This window comes from Heterodontus francisci, chromosome 3 (assembly GCF_036365525.1).
Source record: "Heterodontus francisci isolate sHetFra1 chromosome 3, sHetFra1.hap1, whole genome shotgun sequence".
Lineage (NCBI taxonomy): Eukaryota > Metazoa > Chordata > Chondrichthyes > Heterodontiformes > Heterodontidae > Heterodontus > Heterodontus francisci.
Window position 1 is genome coordinate 69,065,782 of NC_090373.1, and position 20,195 is coordinate 69,085,976.

Sequence of the window (20,195 nt, forward strand, 5' to 3'; positions counted from 1 at the left end):
GGGGCAAGATAAAAGCATGTACAGGACTGAACCCCCAGGGTATTTTTGAAGACCTATTTCTCCGGCCTACATATTTTTGAGGGGTTTTAAAACCAAAGTAGTACAAACAGAAATTTACAAACCTGATTTCTGATTCCACATCACCACCCAAGTATCTTGCCCTGTCTGTTTCTGAGGAGTAGTAGCGGTTGGGAAAGACCTGGTCACCTGCTGCAGTAAAGGCTTCTCGACAGTTCATGGGTGGCTTCTGCTGCTGCATAATTTCGCGAGCTCTGCTGTTGCTCTAGAAATTACATAGAAGACAGTTAGCTTCTTGCTAGACTTCTTTTAGCATAAAAGTGTTTGTTTAAACGATTTCATGTATTCTATGAAGAGAATTTAAATCTGTTGGATGTATTACTTTGTGTATATTGTAATAAAAATCATACAATGCATTTATCTTTGACCAGTGAGTTAGCATTATGTACACTATAATGCAATTCCAGGGACAAAAATCAGTGAACCCAACTCCCACAAGACAATGAAATCAAAGCATGCAAAGTTAGAATATAGAAGCAGAAATTTACTTGCTTCATATTTTAAAAATACAATTTTACTTAAATTATTTGGTGGTATTTTTCTAATTTATCCTTTCATTTATTAGAGGTGTTCAACTTTAAAAGTTTGGTCTTGGTTGGTGGAAAATTCCCTAGACAAGTCACAGAAGCAACTCGTAAAGTCCTTATAGATCACCTATGGTGGGATGTCTCAATATTGCAAATGAGCCATTTGCAATTATCCAGCCCACCAACTCATTGTGCGTCTGTCTCTTGCTTTCTTGTTTATATGGTTTCAGTTTTGAGAGGCTTGAGGTTTGAATAATGCCATCCTTACTGCTGTTACCCGAGTGGTGAACGAAATCCAAATTGTGACATTAAGATTAGCAACGTCCATATCCTAAGATGCAATTTATTAGGAACATCGATTTAAACTATATATTTCCAGCCCTTGGGTATCCATGGTATGCATTAAAGAGATCCACAGAAACAAAAAGCTTGGGCACTTGCCTTGGAAGCTGTTACCAGAACAATTCCACACATATTCAAATGGTGTGAAGCACACCAAATTCAAAGTTACAGGAGAAAGAAGTTCAAATTTTAAGCATCCAACTTCTCTTTGCACAAATATCAAAATGCATCCTGCTATTTCCGACACATGTATCTCTTGCAAAAGACCAGAGAAAAGGAAAACTAACAGCCCACTACAGTATGCTGGTGCAATATTACAGGTTAATGGATGCAAGCACAGTGCAGTTTTTTTTGTGTACAGTAGTCGATCTCCCTTCAGCACTTCACAGTATTGCATATGGAGAGTCAAGACCAAGCACAGTATTCAGGTCAAGCAGGGCAAGAAAGTGGGGAATAACTGAACTCAGAATGGGTGGGGGGAGGGAAGGAAGGAAGTAAAATGGAGGAAAGATGAGATTACAAAGGCATTAAAAAACAGCAGATGGCTTGCATTGATAGTAATCCTAAATTATCAAAAGAAAGCAAAAGCAAAATTTCAAAAATGCAGAACAAAGGTTCTACACAATTTAAATCAGAAGAATGTATTAAGAAATGATTTGGTGATAAAAGGTTAATGATCTCTCTCCATGGTTATTAATAGAACATAGAACAGTACAGCACAATACAGGCCCTTCGGCCCACGATGTTGTGCCGAACCTTTAACCTACTCTAAGATCAAACTAACTACCTACCCTTCATTCTACTATCATCCATGTACCTATCCAAGAGTCGCTTAAATGCCCATAATGTATCTGCTTCTACTACCACCGCTGGCAGCGCATTCCACGCACCCACCACTCTGTGTGCAAAGAACCTACCTCTGACATCTCCCCTAAACCTTCCTCCAATCACCTTAAAACTATGCCCCCTGGTGATAGCCCTTTCCATCCTGGGAAAAAGTCTCTGGCTATCCACTCTATCTATGCCTCTCATCATCTTGTACCCCTCCATCAAGTCACCTCTCATCCTTCTTCGCTCAAATGAGAAAAGCCCTAGCTCCCTCAACCTTTCTTCGTAAGACATGCCCTCCAGTCCAGGCAGCATCCTGGTAAATCTCCTCTGCACCCTCTCTAAAGCTTCCACATCCTTCCTATAATGAGGCGACCAGAACTGAACACAATATTCCAAGTGTGGTCGAACCAGGGCCTTGTAGAGCTGCAGCATAACCTCGCGGCTCTTAAACTCAATCCCCCTGTTAATGAAAGCCAACACACCATACGCCTTCTTAACAACCCTATCAACTTGGGTGGCAACTTTGAGGGATCTATGGACATGGACCCCAAGATCCCTCTGTTCCTCCACACTGCCAAGAATCCTGTCTTTAAGCCTGCATTCCGCTTTCAAATTCGACCTTCCAAAATGAATCACTTCACACTTTTCCAGGTTGAACTCCATCTGCCACTTCTCAGCCCAGCTCTGCATCCTGTCAATGTCCCGTTGCAACCTACAACAGCCTTCCACACTATCCACAACTCCAGCAACCTTCGTGTCATCGGCAAACTTGCTAACCCAGCCTGCCACTTCCTCATCCAAGTCATTTATAAAAATCACAAAGAGCAGAGGTCCCAGAACAGATCCTGTGGAACACCACTGGTCACCAAGCTCCATGCTGAATACTTTCCATCTACTACCACCCTCTGACTTCTATGGGCCAGCCAATTTTGTATCCAGACAGCCAACTTTCCCTGAATCCCATGCCTCCTTACTTTCTGAATGAGCCTACCATGGGGAACCTTATCAAACACCTTGCTAAAATCCATATACACCACATCCACTGCTCTTCCTTCATCAATGTGTTTTGTCACATCTTCAAAGAATTCAATAAGGCTTGTGAGGCATGACCGGCCCCTCACAAAGCCATGCTGACTGTCTCTAATCAAACCATGCTTTTCCAAATAATCATAAATCCTGTCTCTCAGAATCCTCTCCAATAATTTGCCCACTACCGACGTAATAGCTCCAAAATATTCCGGTCTGCACTCAGAAGCTCGTTTTCATTATGCAAATATGGCAAAGTTCCAAGTTTTGAAGCAGCACTAGTGTTCTGTGCATAAAGAATCACGTAGGCTGCATTTTTGTTTAATTTTTGGGTCTTTGTAAGTTTACTAACCACCTCAGGCAAGTTACATCAGGTTTACTTTTGTTTTGCTCGTCTGTCAGTATTAAAAATACAAATGGTAGGTGGGTGTTGTGACACATACTGGGTTTGAAATCCAGCATGGAATGCTTTTGGTCAGTCTCAACCCAGTGCAGGGGTGAAAGAGCGGGGCATTTCAGATGAATGCACTTCTATCAAAATCTGATGAAAGGTCTTTGATCTGAAAAGTTAACTCTGTTCCTCTCTCCACAGTGTCACGAACTTGTAATTATTTTTTCTCCTCGAATTAAAAAAAGCGTGTGCCTTTAAGACTCTCTTGAAAACAGTGCATCTTAAAGGGAGAGAAAGTTCTGGAATTTGAGGCACAGAATGCCAGCAGCGGTATTTTGTTACCTAGGCGACAGCAAGTGAGAGTGGTCACATGGTGTGGTGCTTCGATTTGATTGTGTAAAACTGGCAGAAACTGGCTGAAACCAATTAGCTTTGAAACTTTCCAGCGAAGTGTACTGAAGAGAAGATAGCTGTCTACTTCCTCTCAGCAAAAATTCTACAGGGAGCTATGGGTCAAGTTAAATTGTCTAATGAAGAAAAGCCTTTTTTCAAGAAACCATTTGGTATTGCTGAAAGAACTGTTGATACCTACTGTAGCCGAAGCATTAAATGCCTATCAAAAAAGGACTATTTTCATCATATCCACATGAAGATTTCAAGTGGACTTTGATTATTTCCACATTAGAATACCTCACCCTTAGGGAACATAACCCAAAAACACTGACTTACTTATTTAAGAAACAGCTAATCTTTTAAAACTCCACTTTTAAAACCGGTTAACTACCGTTATTTTTGAGTGAGAGCGAGAATGGGAGAAGTTAGATTAAAATAAGTTACAAGGTCTTTAGACATAGATTTATCTTAATAGTGTTTAAGATTTAGATTTCTAATAAATAGTTATTTTGTTATCTAAAAATACCTGGTTCGGTCTTTTTTATTCTGGGGGTTACGAGAGTGGTTTATTTGGCTGTTTTCCGGTTGGGTGAGAAAACTTTAAATAATATGCTGCGACCTGTGGAGTTTTGGGACTGAATTGACAGTACATTGCTCCCGCTGCGGTCGTAACAGATGGTGCCTGACCTGAGTATTTTTAGCACTTTCTTTCTAATTTCAGACTCCAGCATCTACAGTATTTTGCTTTTGTACATTTAAGTTAACACCCTATAAAATAAGGTGACAACAGCACAAGGGAAGCAGCAGATTGGTGAGTAGCTGGTGAGTCTGTATTTAATGAAGTCTTAAGTTTGTTACGCTTCAGTCAATAGTCTAATTAATAATGGCATGGCAGGGCATCTCAGTCTCTTGAAGTACACATCCAGTAACATGCGGGAACTCCAGAATGCTCGGAGAGGGATGCTCCTCGCATACTAGACAACCACATGTGCAAGAAGTGTTGTCAGCAGAAGCAACTCAAGCTCCGGGTTTCAGAGCTTGAACGACAGCTGGCATTACTTTGGTGCATCTGTGAGGTTGAGATTCATGGATGGCGCATATTTCTGGATGGTTACCACACAACTTAAAGGTGTGCAGGCACAGAGTGAATGGGTGACAGTCAAGGATAACCAGACAGGTAGTGCAGGAGCCCTCTGAGTGCATCTCACTCTCCAACCGGTACTCGGTTCTGAATGCTAGCAATAGTGATGGTTCCTCTGGGGAGTGCAGCCAAAGCCAAGTCCATGGCACCACAGCTGGCTCAGCCAGACAGAGGGCAGAGGAAGACTGGGAAAGCAGTGATGGGGGATTCTACAATTAAGGGAACAGACTGATGTTTCTGCAGCAGCAGATGTGATTCCAGGATAGTATGTTATCCTTGACCCTGGCACCATTGATCATTGAGCACTCTGAGGGGGAGGGTGAACAGCCAGTGGTCATCATCCATATAAGTACCAAAGACACGGGTAGAAAAAGGGTTGAGGTCCTGCAGGCAGAATTTAGGGAGCTAGGAAAGAAATTAGCAAGTAGGACCTCAAAGGTAGCAATCTTCTGATTACTCCTCGTGTCACCTGTCAGTAAGTATACAAATAGGAGGATAGAGATGAAGAATGCATGACTGGAGAGATAGTGCAGGAGGGCTTTGGATTCCTGGGACACTGGAACTGGTTCTGGAAGAGATAGGACACGTACAGGCCGGACATGTAGCACTTCAACATAGCTGGGACCAATGAACTTGCAGGGCAGTTTTTTTAGTGCTATTGGGGAGGGTTTAAACTAACTTGGCAGGGGGTGGAAACCAGGAGGTAACATTAGAGAAGAAAACAAGAGGCACAAAGAATTGGGAGAAACAGGTAACACTAGAATATGAAATAGTAAACTACTAGATGGGGTCAGAGTAAGAGGGAATCAATAAGATCTAAAGTAGTTTTCCAGTGCATGTATGTGAACACACAGCACATGGTAAATAAGGTTGGTCAGCTGCAGGCAGCCACATGGGAGTATGATACTGTGACGATAATGGAGACCTGGCTCAAAAAAGAGCAGGACTAAGTATTAAATATTCCTGGATACAAGGTATTCAGGAAAGATAGGGAAGGGAAGAAAGCAGGAGCTGTAGCTGTATTGATTAGGGACTGTATAACAATGCTGGAGAGACAGGATGTCCTAGAGGGGTCAAGAACAGAATCTATTTGCTCAGTGCTGAGAAACAACAGAGGTACCATTACACTACTGGGTGTATTCTACAGACCACCAACTAGTGGGAAAGATACAGAGGAACAATTTTGCAACAAAATTACATAGGGGTGCAAAAACTAAAGAGTAGTTATAATGGGGGACATTAATTCTCCTAATATAGACTGGGATAGTAATGGCGCAAAGGGAAGAGTTTCTAATGTGTGTTCAGGAGAATTTTTTACATCAGTATGTTTCCAGACGAACAAGGAAGGAGGCATTGCTGGATCTGGTTTTGGGGAATGAGGTGGATCATGTGTCAGTAGGGAACATTTAGGAAACTCTGATCCTAGTATCATAAGGTTTAGGTTAGTTATGGAAAAGCACAAGGAGCAATCCAAAGTGAAAATAATTAATTGGCGGAGGGCCAATTTCAATGGCAAGAGAATAATCTGTCCCAGGTAAACTGGAATCGAAGATTGGCAGCAAAAACTGTAATTGAACAATGGGCTGCCTTTAAAGAGGAGATAGTTCGGGTACAGTCGAGATGCATACCTCAGATGGGGAAAGGTAGGACAAAGCCAGAGTTCCCTAGATGATAAAAGAGATAGACTAAGACAAAGCAGCAAACGCATGCAGATGACAGATGTCAGGTTGACAATACTAGTGACAGCCAGGCTGAATACAGAAAGTTCAGAGGAGAAATGAAAAAAAAAAATAGAAGCAAAGAGAGAGTACAAGAAGAGACCGTCAGCCAACATAAAAGGGAATCCAAAAGTTTACTATAAGCATATAAATAATAAAAGGATGGTAAAAGGAGTACAGCTGATTCAGGACCAAAAAGCGGATTGACGCACGGAGGCAGAGGGTGTGGTTGAGGAGCTAAATGAGTTCTTCGTATCTGTCTTAGCCAAGGAAGAAGATGCTGACAAAGTTGTAGTGAAACAGGAAGTAGTAGAGACACTGGATGGGCTAAAAATTCATTAAGAGCTGGTATTGGATAGGCTGTTTGTACTTAAATCACCAGGACCAGATGAGATGTATCCGGGAATACTGAAGGATTACGGTGAGAATTACAAAGGCACTGGCCATAATCTTCCAATCTTCCTTAGATACAAGGGTGGTGCCAGAGAACAGGAGAATTGCAAACGTTATATCCCTGGGTGTAAGGATAAATCCAGCAACTACAGACCAGTCAGTTTAACCTTGGTGGTGGGAAAGCTTTTAGAAATGATAATCTAGGACAAAATTAACAGTCACTTGGACAAATGTGGATTAATTAAGGAAAGCCAGACCTGATTGATAATGACAAATGGTGGTTAGCTAATGTGATATTCAAAGAAGTAACAGAGGGTTGAGAGCAATGCGGCTGATGTGGTGTACATGGACTTGCAAAAGCCATTTGATAAAATGCCACGTAACAGGCTTGTCAGCAAAGTTGAAGCCCAAAGGGACAGTGGCAGTATGGAAACAGGAAACAGTAGTGATGAAAGGTTGTTTTTCAGACTGGAACAAGGTATGTAGTGGTCAGTACATTCCCAGGGGTCAGTATTGGGACCACTGCTTTTCTTGATGTATATTAATGACCTAGCGTGTGCGGGACACAATTTCAAAATTTGCAGATGGCACAAAACTTGTAAGTATTGCAAACTTTGAGGAGGAAAAAAATGGACTTTAAGAGAACATAGACGGGCTGGTGGAATGCACTGACACGTGGCAGATGAAATTTAATGCAGAGAAGTGTGAAGTGATTTATTTTGGTAGAAAGAACAAGGAGAGGCAATATAAAATAAAGGATACAATTATAAAGGAGGTGCAAGAGCAGAGGGACCCAAGAGGTAGGTATACACAAATCATTGAAGGTGGAAAGGCAGGTTGAGAAAGGGGTTAATAAGGGATACAGTATCCTGGGCTTTATAAACAGAGGCACAAACTAAAAAAGCACAGACGTTATAGTGAATCTTTATAAAACACTGGTTCGGTCTCAGCTGGAGTACTATGTCTAATTCTGGGTACCACGCATTAGGAAGGATGTGAAGGTGTTGGAAAGGGTACAGAAAATATTTGAGAATAGTTTCAGGATGAGAGACTTCAGTCACGAGGATAGATTAGTGAAGTTGGGGCTGTTCTCCTTAGAGCAGGCTGAGAGCAGATTTAACAGAGATGTTCAAAATCACGAGCTGTCTGGAGTGTAAACATGGAGAAACTATTCCCATTGGTGAATTAAGGTGATTGAAAAAAGCAAAGGCGACAGGAGAAAAAAAAACTTAACTTTTACGGAGCGAATGGTTAGGATCTGGAATGCTCTGCCTGAGAGAGTAGTGGAGGCAGATTCAATCATGGCTTTCAAAAGGGAATTGGATAATTATCTGAAGCAAAAAAGAATTGGATTATTTTCTGAAGTGAGAAAAAATTGCAGGGCTATGGGGAAAAGGCAAGAGTTAGACCAGCTGAGTAGCTCTAAGCTGGCATGGACAGGATGGGCCAAATGGCCTCCTTCTGTGCCATAATCATTCTATGATTCTATAGCCAGCATTTTCTGTCCATCCATAATTGTCCTCGAGAAGGTGGTGGTGAGCCACCTTCTTGAACTACTGCAGTCCATGTGGTGTAGGTACACCGACAGTGCTGTTAGGGAGGGAATTCCAGAATTTTGACCCAGCAACAGTGAAGGAACGGTGATATAGTTCTAAGTCAGGATGGTGTGTGGTTTGCAGGGGAACTTGCGAGTGGTGGTGCTCCCATGCATCTGCTGCCCTTGTCCTTCTAAGTGGTAGAGGTCACTGGCTTGGTGAGTTGTTGCAGGTCATCTTGTATATGGTACACACAGCTGCCATTGTGTGCCTGTGGTGGAGGGGTTGTCAATTAAGCATGCTGCTTTGTCCTGGATGGTGTTGAGCTTCTTGTGTTATTGGAGCTGCACTTGTCCAGGCAAGTGGAGAGTATTCCATCACACTCCTGACTTGCACCTTATAGCCTTTGGAGAGTTAGTAGGCAAGTTAATTGCCACAGAATCCCCAGCCTCTGACCTTCTCTTGTAGCTACAATATTTATATGGATTGGTCCTCAAAGTTCTGGTCAATGCTAACCCCCAGTATGAAGGTGGGGGAATTCAGTGATGTTAATGCTGTTGGACATCAAGGGGAGATGGTTAGATTCTCTCTTGTTGGAGATGGTTATTGGCTGGCCAATGTTCAGCCCAAGCCTGAATGGTGTCCAAGTCTTGCTGCATCTGGACAGGGGCTGCTTCAGTATCTGGGCAGTCGCGAATGGTGCTGAACATTGCACAATCAGCAAACATCTCCACTTCTGACCTTATGATAAGGGAAGGTCATTGATGAAGCAGCTGAAAATCATTGGACCTAGGAGATTATCCTGAGGAACTCCTGCAGCAATGCCCTGGGGCTGAGATGATTGGTCTCCAACAACCATAACCATCTTCCTTCATGCTAGGTAAGACTCCAACCAGTGGAGTGTTGTCATTTTCCATCCCTGCCACTCACCCCCACTGATGCTCACTGACTTGAATTTTGCTAGGACTCCTTGATGCCACACTTGGTCAACACTGCCCTTGATAACAAGGCAGCATCTCTCATCTCACCTCTTGAGTTCAGCTCTTTGGTCCATGTTTGAATCAAGGGTGTAATGAGGTCTGGAGCCAAATGGTCCTGGCAGAACCAAACTAAGCAGTTAGCAGGTTATTGCTGAGTAAGTGCCACTTAATAGCATTGTTCAAGACATCTTCCATCACTTTGATGATTGAGAGTAGACTGATGGGGTGGTAATTGGCCAGCTTGGATTTGTCCTGCCTTTTGTGGAGGAGAGATATGTTGGCAACTTTACTCATTGTCAGGTAGACGCCAGAGTTGTAGCTGTATTAGAACACCTTGACTCGAGGCACAGCTAGTTCTGGAACAGAAGTCTTTAGTACTACAGCCAGGATATTGTCAGAGCCTGTAGCCTTTGCTGTAGCCAGTGCCTTCTGCCATTTTTTGATATCACGTGGAGTGCATTGAATTGGCTCAAGATTGTCATCCGTGATGCTGGGGACCTCAGGAGGAGGCAGTGATAGATCATCCACCCTGCACTTCTGGCTTAGGATGGCTGCAAATGCTTCAGCCTTGTCTTTTACTCTAACATGCTGGCCTCCACCATTATTGATGGGGATGTTTGTGGAGCTGCATCCTCCTATTAGTTAACTGTCAACTGTCATTCACTACAGGATGTGGTTGTGGGATCATTTTGCTCTATCACATGCTGCTCTTGCTGTTTAGGATGCATGTCGTCCTGTGTTGTAGCTTCACCAAGGGTGGCACCTCATTTTTAGGAATACCTGGTGCTGCTCCTGGCATGCTCTCCTGCACTCCTCATTGAACCAGGGTTGATCCCTTGGCTTGATGGTAATGGTAGAGTGAGGGATATGCCAGGTCATGAGGTTACAGATTTGGTTGAATTAAATTCTGATGACCCATAGCGCCTCATAGAAGCCCAGTTTTGAGATACTAGATCTGTTCTAATTCTATCCCAACGGGAACCGTGCCAGTGGCACAATACACGATGGAGAGTGTCCTCAGTGTGAAGATGGGACTTCATCTCCACAAGGACTGTGCAGTGGTCAATCCTACCAATACTGTCATGGACAGATGCATCTACGACAGGTGGAGTGGTGAGGACAAAGTCAAGTAGATTTTTCCCTCTTGTTGGTTCTCTTACCACAGGCCCAGTCTGGCAGATATGTCCTTCAGGATTCAGCCAGCTCAAGTCAGTAGTGTTACTACTGAGCCACTCTTGATGATGGACATTGAAGTCCCCCACCCAGAGTAGATTCTGTGCCCTTGTTACCCTCAGTGCTTCTTCCAAGCGGTATTCAACATGAAGGAGTACTGATTCATCAGCTAAGGGAGGGCAGTAGGTGGTGATCAGTACAAGGTTTCCTTGTCTATGTTTGACTTGATGCCATGAGACTTCAAGGCATTCAGGGTCACTCCCTCCTGACTGTATACCACTGTGCAGCCAACTCTGGTAGGTCTGTCCTGCCACTGGGAAGAGTCTACATTGGCTGTAAAGTATGATGTGATGAGTGTGACTATGTCAGGCGTTGCTTGACTAGTCTGTGGGACAGCTCACCAATTTTGGCACAAGTCCTCAGATGATATTGAGATATTAGAGTTATATTCTCTAAGGTTGGCAAAAGATTTTTCAACAAGGTGACTGGATAGTGATCAGTGTTTAAAATAAGCACCATTTTCTCTCCTGCCTACTACAAATGATTGTTTGAGCAAACTGTACCATCCCCAGTTGAAATCAGCTAATTTAGCACAGACCAGGGAGTTTGCATGGTCTAAGTACTACACAACATGGTGCATTTATCGATAAACTTTGCTTTGCAGTTGGCTGACTCTTGCCACACTGACATCTATGCCGAAAACTAGAAATTCAAGTACATTTAAATAGAGAACCAAAAGTGAAATAAGCTTCTAAATTTTCAGTAACTTCTTTGGACAGAACTTGTGTTCTGAATTAAATAGGCAATTGTTTTTCTCTATGAAACTTTTAAAGATTTGTTATGCTGCTAGGATGACATTTCAATTATGCTAATTACAGCTCAATTACAAATTCAAATTAATTCCATATTACCATGTCGTATACTTACTGAAGCTGAAAGGAGTATATCTATTGTGTTTTGAGAACGGAAAGTTGTTTCTCTAATTATATTTGGAGAGATTAGATAGATAGCAAAGTAGGCTATTATAGATTGAAATTGTTATGACACAACTACAAATATGTGAGCCTTCGAACAATTCATCCAGCAGCCCACTGAAGAAAAGATGACATTTGCAAATGAATTCTTATATTTTAGATGAATATGACTGAAAAATCAAAGTTTTGAATAAGCACCCAACTGATCATACACAGTAATCAAACCATAATTTGCATCTTTGGAATTATAGTTGCAGTAATGCACTTCATATTTGGAGAAGTAAGCTTTTTAATAAAATAGCTCAGGCTCAATATGCTGCGCAATGCACAGGCACAACTAAAATTCTACAGAAATAAAACTCCAAGACAAGGGCTTACATTGATTAGCAGGATTTTTTCTATGCCTCTCATGTCAATCAAACAATTTGCCACCACTGGGTTAGCTATCTCTAAGGCATCAAGAACTGTTGGGAACTCTGGATGACGAGCAGCTCTTCAAAGGAGAAAAATATAAACGCATAATTTAGCATCATCTCCCTAATGAAGCTTTGAAAACAAGCATAACAGAGTGAACAACAAACTTTTACACATTAACACAGCAGTAAAATGCTTTCTATTAAAGACAGTACAATTATACAATTTTTGTGGAATCAAAACAAGAGCATTTGCACTCATTTTGACATATCAATGTTATAAACTTGTCCATAATATTGTACATCACCAACCTGACTTGCATTATTAATAACACTACGAGAACCTGTGCACAAAACTTTTTCCTGCAGGCTCATCGATGTGGGCAATAGTTTAATAGACTGATGGCTGGTGAGGTGTTTTGTTGTCTGCACTCCCACCCTCCCCACCCCCCTCGCACCCCCTTCCCCTGCACCCCTCTCCCCTGCAGCCCCCTTCCCAGCTCCCCCTCGCACCACCTTCCCTCCACCCCTTCCCCACCACCACCCCCCACCCCGCACCCCTCCTCCTCGCACGGCATCCACCTACCCGTGTAGGGGCTCTAACAACCCCACTGCCTTGTGGGCATCTCGGGAGAGACCAAGGCTAAGGGAGTAAACCCTAACAGAAAATCCAGAGCGGAACCCCGAAGGTGGTTATGTGTCACCTTTGGCATGTTTCCGGCAGTTCCGACAGCCATACCGGTGCCAAACGTCGTGCTCTGCACTCCTTTGGACCACACCGGGAAGGCCGAGAGGGGGGTTTTGACGCTTGGGCAACTCACAACCTTCATACATCCGCCCAGGTATGCGCCATGGAGAGGTCACTCCATAGTCGTCTCACAGCGACCAAATCAACACAGAAGGCAGCAGTTACGGGTTATAAGTCCAGCTCATTGGCGCAGAGATTGGGCGCCACGGGTTGTCTTTTTTTGGTGGGAGGTCATCGCATCTCACTGGACAGCTACCGCCCACCTCAAACCGGGCAGCCCCCGGTCAGTAAGGTTCTGTCCCGCCACAGTCCACCTGCTTCAATGGGTGCTTGGAGCTCAGGGTCATTGCCCGACAAGTGGACTGCAACACTGCACCAAACAGCATGACCAACAAAGGAAAGGGACCAGCCCTTCATTTTGCAAGCTGGAACGTCCGAACTGTGTGTCCTGGCCTGTCGGAAGACCTTACACAAATCAATGATTCTCGGAAGACCGCCATCATTAACAACGAGCTCAGTAGACTCAATGTAGACATTGCAGCACTTCAGGAGACACGCCTCCCTGCGAGCGGCTCTCTAAGAGAGCAAGACTACACCTTCTTCTGGCAGGGTAGGGATCCTGAAGAACCAAGACAGCATGGAGTGGGCTTCGCCATCAGAAACTCTTTGCTCAGCATGATGGAGCAACCTCAAATGGCTCGGAACACAGACTGTCCATCCGTCTGTTCACCGCCTCTGGTCTAGTACACCTACTCAGCATCTATGCTCCAACACTCTGCTCCCCACCTGAAGCTAAAGACCAGTTCTACAAGGAACTCCATATTATTATTAGTAGCATCCCCAACACCGAACACCTGTTCCTGCGGGGTGACTTTAATGCCAGGGTTGGGGCCGACCATGACTCATGGCTCTCCTGCCTTGGGCGCTATGGCACTGGTAGGATGAAAGAGAATGGTCAGAAACTGCTTGAGTTATGTACCTCTGCATCACCAACTCATTCTTTCACACTAAACCCTGTCACCATGTTTCTTGGAGGCATCCAAGATCACGCCGTTGGCACCAGCTGGACCTCATCGTCACAAGGCAAACCTCTCTAAACAGCGTTCAAATCACACGCAGCTTCCACTGCGACACCGTCCACTCCCTGGTGTTCAGCAAGGTTAGACTCAAACCAAAGAAGCTGCATCACTCCAAGCAGAAGGGCCGCCCGCGCATCAACACTAGCAGAATTTCTCATCCACAGCTGTTACATAAGTTTCTAAATTCACTCGAAAAAGCCCTTCAAAATACTCCCACAGGGGATGCAGAGACCAAGTGGGCCCACATCAGAGACGCCATCTTTGACTCGGCAATGACCACCTATGGCAAACGTGTGAAGCGGAATGCAGACTGGTTTCAATCTCACTTTGAAGAGCTGGAACCTGTCATAGCCGCTAAGCACCTTGCACTGTTGAACTACAAGAAAGCCCCCAGCGAATTAACATCTGTAGCACTTAAAGCAGCCAGATGCACTGCACAAAGAACAGCCAGGCGCTGCGCAAATGACTACTGGCAACACCTATGCAGTCATATTCAGCTGGCCTCAGACACCGGAAATATCAGGGGAATGTATGATGGCATTAAGAGGGCTTTTGGGCCAACCATCATGAAGATTGCCCCCCTCAAATCTAAATCAGGGGACACAATCACTGACCAACGCAAGCAAATGGACTTGCTGGGTGGAACACTACCTGGAACTGTACTCCAGGGAAAATGTTGTCACTGAGACTGCCCTCAATGCAGCCCAGTCTCTGCCAGTCATGGATGAGCTGGACGTACAGCCAACAAAATCGGAACTCACTGATGCCATTGATTCTCTAGCCAGCGGAAAAGCCCCTGGGAAGGACGACATTACCCCTGAAATCATCAAGAGTGCCAAGCCTGCTATACTCTCAGCACTGTACGAACTGCTTTGCTTGTGCTGGGAAGAGGGAGCACAGGACATGCGCGATGCCAATATCATCACCCTCTATAAGAACAAGGGTGACCGCGGTGACTGCAACAACTACCGTGGAATCTCCCTGCTCAGCATAGTGGGGAAAGTCTTCACTCGAGTCGCTTTAAACAGACTCCAGAAGCTGGCTGAGCGTGTCTACCCTGAGGCACAGTGTGGCTTTCGAGCAGAGAGATCCACCATTGACATGCTGTTCTCCCTTCAACAGCTACAGGAGAAATGCCGTGAACAACAGATGCTCCTCTACGCTGCTTTCAATGATCTCACCAAAGCCTTTGACCTTGTCAGCAGACATGGTCTCTTCAGACTACTAGAAAAGATCGGATGTCCACCAAAGCTACTAAGTATCATCACCTCATTCCATAACAATATGAAAGGCACAATTCAGCATAGCGGCGCCTCATCAGATCCATTTCCTATCCTGAGTGGCATGAAACAGGGGTTTGTTCTCGCACCTACACTGTTTGGGATCTTCTTCTCCCTGCTGCTCTCTTATGCGTTCAAGTCTTCAGAAGAAGGAATTTTCCTCCACACAAGATCAGGTGGCAGGTTGTTCAACCTTGCCCGTCTAAGAGCGAAGACCAAAGTACGGAAAGTCCTCATCAGGGAACTCCTCTTTGCTGACGATGCTGCAATAACATCTCACACTGAAGAGTCTCTGCAGACACTCATCGAAGGTTTGCGGCTGCCTGCAACGAATTTGGCCTAACCATCAGCCTCAAGAAAACAAATATCATGGGACAGGATGTCACAAATGCCCCATCCATAAATATCGGCGACCACACTCTGGAAGTGGTTCAAGAGTTCACCTACCTAGGCTCAACTATCAGTAACCTGTCTCTCGATGCAGAACTCAACAAGCGCATGGGAAAGGCTTCCACTGCTATGTCCAGAGTGGCCAAGAGTGTGGGAAAATGGCGCACTTGCACAGACCACCAAAGTCCTAGTGTATCAAGCCTGTGTCCTCAGTACCATGCTCTACGGCAGCGAGGCCTGGACAACGTACGTCAGCCAGGAGCGACGTCTCAATTCATTCCATCTTCGCTGCCTCCGGAGAATCCTTGGCATCGGGTGGCAGGACCGTATTTCCAACACTGAAGTCCTCGAGGCGGCCAACATCTCCAGCATATACACCCGACTAAGCCAGTGGCGCCTGAGATGGCTTGGCCATGTGAGCCGCATGGAAGGTGGCAGGATCCCCAAGGACACATCGTACAGCAAGCTCGTCACTGGTATCAGACCCATCGGCCATCTTTGTTTCCGCTTTAAAGACGTCTGCAAACGCGACATGAAGTCCTGTGACATTGATCACAAGTCGTGGGAGTCAGTTGCCAGCGATCACCAGAGCTGGCGGGCAACCATAAAGGCGGGGCACCATAAAGGCGGGGCTAAAGTGTGGCGAGTCGAAGAGACTTATTAGTTGGCAGGAAAAAAGACTGAAGCGCAAGGAGAGAGCCAACTGTGTAACAGCCCTGTCAACCAATTTTATCTGCAGCACCTGTGGAAGAGTCTGCCACTCTAGAATTGGCCTTTATAGCCACTCCAGGTGCTGCTTCACAAACCACTGACCACCTCCAGGCACTTACCCATTGTCTCTCGAGACAAGGAGGCCAAAGATGAAGATGGTGTGCCCTGTGAAATAAACAGCTATACAGCATAATTAATTTCTCTGAAATTTATACCGGAGACCCAAATGTGACTAGCAATAACCACTGTACAATACAATAATACCAGATACAGCTTTTTTCTAAAACACACTCCTGTTGACAAAAGTTGACAAGTGCACATAAATTATACAGAGAACTTGTATTTAATTTATATTGTTTACCCAATGCTTCTCCATATAACTTTCGTGCAAAGTCTTAATAAAAGATTAAGCATTTGAGAATCTTAAAACATACCTGTCTTTTACATTGTATACTTGATTTGCAAACTCACACACATTAATTTGGGGTCGTCTTCCTGAACTGAAATATCGAGACATCAAACTCTGTAGCACTTGCTCGTCTCTGTAATTATCGCAGCAAAACGAAAGTAGTAGTCCTTTCAAACAACTTTCAACTGCCAAGGCCAATTCAGGATATTTCAGTCTGAAGCAAGCACCTAAACAAGTAAGTAAAACTTTTATACAGTAATCAACATTCATTACTTCTAAACTCATACCGTTAAGTCCCCAATATATTGTAAAACATATTCCCAAGCAAACTCGTATCAGCTGTTACTGTTTGCATCAAAAGAATTGTATTGCCCAATGAACAAAATAAAGCTTTAGTATGTCAATTGCTTAGCTCAAGTAGCCATGTGGGACTTAAGCTGCATGTTTGCTGCTCTTTAATGGCTCAATGCACTGCATTTTACAATGCTAAGTCACACAGAACAGAAAGGTTTCAACTTTAATCCTTGCTTTGTGCTGTTAGCTCTCAAATGGGTGGTATTAGGAACCCTACAATTTGCCTCATCATCCCAGGCTAGTGAGTGAAAATCAATAGGTGTTTTTGCTCTGATCATTATGCAGTGATCCTGTTACAACATGTACATGAAAACATTAGGTGAAACAAGGATCAGTTACTTGCACTACTCCCAATGCCAATAGCTCCAGGACATCACTGCAGGAGCTCCTCAGGGTAGTGTCCTAGGCCCAACCATCTTCAGCTGCTTCATCAATGACTTTCCTTCAATCATAAGGTCAGAAGTTCACTGATGATTGCACAATGTTCAGCACCATTCGCGGCTCCTCAAATACTGAAGCAGTCAGTGTAGAAATGCAGCAAGATCTGGACAATATTCAGGCTTGGGCTGATAAGTGGCAAGTAACATTTGCGCCACACAAGTGTCAGGCAATGTCCATCTCCAATAAGAGAGAATCTAACCATCTCCCCTTGACATTCAATGGTATTACTATTGCTGAATCCCTCACTATCAACATCCTAGGGGCTACCATTGACCAGAAACTGAACTGGAGTAGCCATATAAATACCGTGGCTACAACAGCAGGTCAGAGGCTAAGAATCCTGCAGCGAGTAACTCACCTCCTGACTCCGCAAAGCCTGTCCACCACCGACAAGGCACAACTCAGGATTGTGATGGAATACTCTCCACTTGCCTGGATGGGTGCAGCTCCAACAACACTCAAGAAGCTCAACACCGTCCAGGACAAAGCGGCCCATTTGATTGGCACCCTATCCACAAACATTCACTCCCTCCACCACTGACGCACAGTGGCAGCAGTGTGTACCATCTACAAGATGCACTGCAGCAATACACGAAGGCTCCTTCGACAGCACCTTCCAAACCCGCGACCTCCATCACCTCGAAGGACAAGAGCAGCAGATGTATGGGATCACCACCTGCAAGGTCCCATCCAAGTCACACACCATCCTGACCTGGAACTATATTGCCATTCCTTCACTGTCGCTGGGTCAAAATCCTGGAACTCCCTTCTTAACAGCACTGTGGGTGTACCTACCTCACATGGACTGCAGCTGTTCAAGAAGGCAGCTCACCACCACCTTCTCAAGAACAATTATGGATGGGCAATAAATGCTGGCTTGGCAGTGACGCCCACATCCCATGAATGAATAAAAAAAAAAATGACCTTACACTTTTAGACCAAGCTGACATAGGCACTTGGATAAGATACCAAAGGGATATCGATGCCTGCAGAAAAATACTGATGCATCAATCAATTGACGCCTTCTAAAGGAAAAAAGTTGGATGTTAAAAAGATACGAGGGATTTCTGCTACCATGCATACTTATGAACTGACCATTATTAGCAATCAATTGTAGTTAGAGGCACCAACAGAATTATAAAGTTAGTTGCATAAGCCATTTCAAATTTATTGGCAAATACCTGTTCTTGGTCAAGTGGCAGAGCAGCAACAGTGCGACCAAGCAGGTTAGTAAAGCAACATACATTAGTGACATTCAAAACACAGTTAGATAGTAAAGTGGAAGAACTAGGGTACAAGGGATTAACTTTGATTGGCTCAATAGCCTTTTCTTGACTTGTCCAATTGTTGGCCCTCCAGTAAGAAAGAATCTTCTGAAAGATTACAGACCAGCTGCACATTTGCTAAAAAAAAAAGTAAATATGCCTCAGAGTACTCAGGCTGCATTTCTACCACAGTACAAGCAAATAGTAATTGAAAGACACAAATAAGTCATTAAGCTCAATTAGTCCATGGTACCATTTATCCTCTATATGAGTATTAGCCTTAATCCCACATGCCTGCCCTGTTCCCAAATCCCTTTATTTCCCTTTCCATTAACCAGCTATTTAACCGATTCTTAAAAGTCTCTATTTTAATTATTAACTCCTTGGAAGTTGGTCTTTTGACAGTAGTATATCGGAATATGAGTGCATGGCATTAGTTTACATTAAGCTAAATCAAGTTATAGTCACGATTTCTTAGGGGCATCACTACTTCCATTCTCAGCAAGGCATCTGGGTCACTCACCATTATCAAGATAGGCGTTATGTAATGTGACATCCCTAACAGAGTCAGAATGTATTACATTTACTAACTCAACTTCTCCACTAATTGAGCACTCTCAGTTTATATTGGTTATCTTTGTTCCCTTTTCACTACATTACAAGCCAAATTAGCTAGTTTGGAAACTTATCATGTAGTACCCAGTCTACCTGCCTTCTAGGTGTTTTTGACACAACTACTTACCACTTTCCCTAACTACTTTGTCCTCCATAAACATTAAACCCTTATGCATTGCATTCATCCTTATTCTTTGAGGTTAATTCTGTTACCACGACAATCCTGAGATCAGTCATATTACAAATCCCTCTAGCATTTCTATATATGCATTTTGATAGTTTAGTCAAAACATTCCTTCTCTTATTTGATCATTCTGGTATTGTTATTAACTGACTTTCTTTTTAGTCCATTTGTTTTGCCATTTCTCTCAGTTACCACTTTAAATCCAAACTGATAACCCATTCTTGAAACATGGCATGAAAAAGGTGAAAGACCATAGGTATGTCCTGTACTTCCCCTCATCCCAATTTTTTAAGCTTTCTATATTTGCAAAAGTGCAAAACAAATATTAAAAATGGACATTTATTCTCCATTTGGATTCCTTCTTACAGCTTATGTCAACCCAAAATAACCACCAGCATGCTCAATCTGGCAGAATAGGCTCAACATACCTCAAATATCATAACTGTCAATGACTTAACTGCTGTGTAGAACCTAAGAGTTATATTTTCCTCTTTCAATCTTGAAGTCAGAAGGTCCATGAAAATTATAAAATATAAAGTCTAAATATTCTGCAGTTCTAAAATGATGATTGTCAATCAAGATCTTGTCTGAATTAAAGCAGCAATGTTATTGCTCGTCAATTATCTTGCTGCTACCATGTTTTCCAGGTGCATGTAATGCTACAAGTTAGCTTGTTTAAACAATGGAAACTGTGCAAGTAATTTAGATGCATACATATTTTACCAAGTGAGATTGCTGACTTGGCTGAAAATAGTAATGAAAAAATGCTGCAGAGATTTGTAGTTTTAACCAATATCTGGATCC

General features: G+C 43.6%; 1 protein-coding gene across 3 annotated transcripts in view; it reads right to left on the reverse strand.

Moving 5' to 3' along the window:
• LOC137356988 (structural maintenance of chromosomes protein 6-like) overlaps positions 1 to 20,195 on the reverse strand; it is a 67,102-nt gene that overhangs the window by 27,002 nt on the left and 19,905 nt on the right. For all 3 annotated transcript variants that reach the window (XM_068022903.1, XM_068022922.1, XM_068022914.1), the window contains exons 9-11: positions 16,558 to 16,759; positions 11,881 to 11,995; positions 123 to 283 (exon numbers count right to left, since the gene is read on the reverse strand). In XM_068022903.1, the coding sequence (XP_067879004.1) occupies positions 123 to 283; positions 11,881 to 11,995; positions 16,558 to 16,759 (478 nt within the window). The remainder of the gene's footprint in view (positions 1 to 122; positions 284 to 11,880; positions 11,996 to 16,557; positions 16,760 to 20,195) is intronic.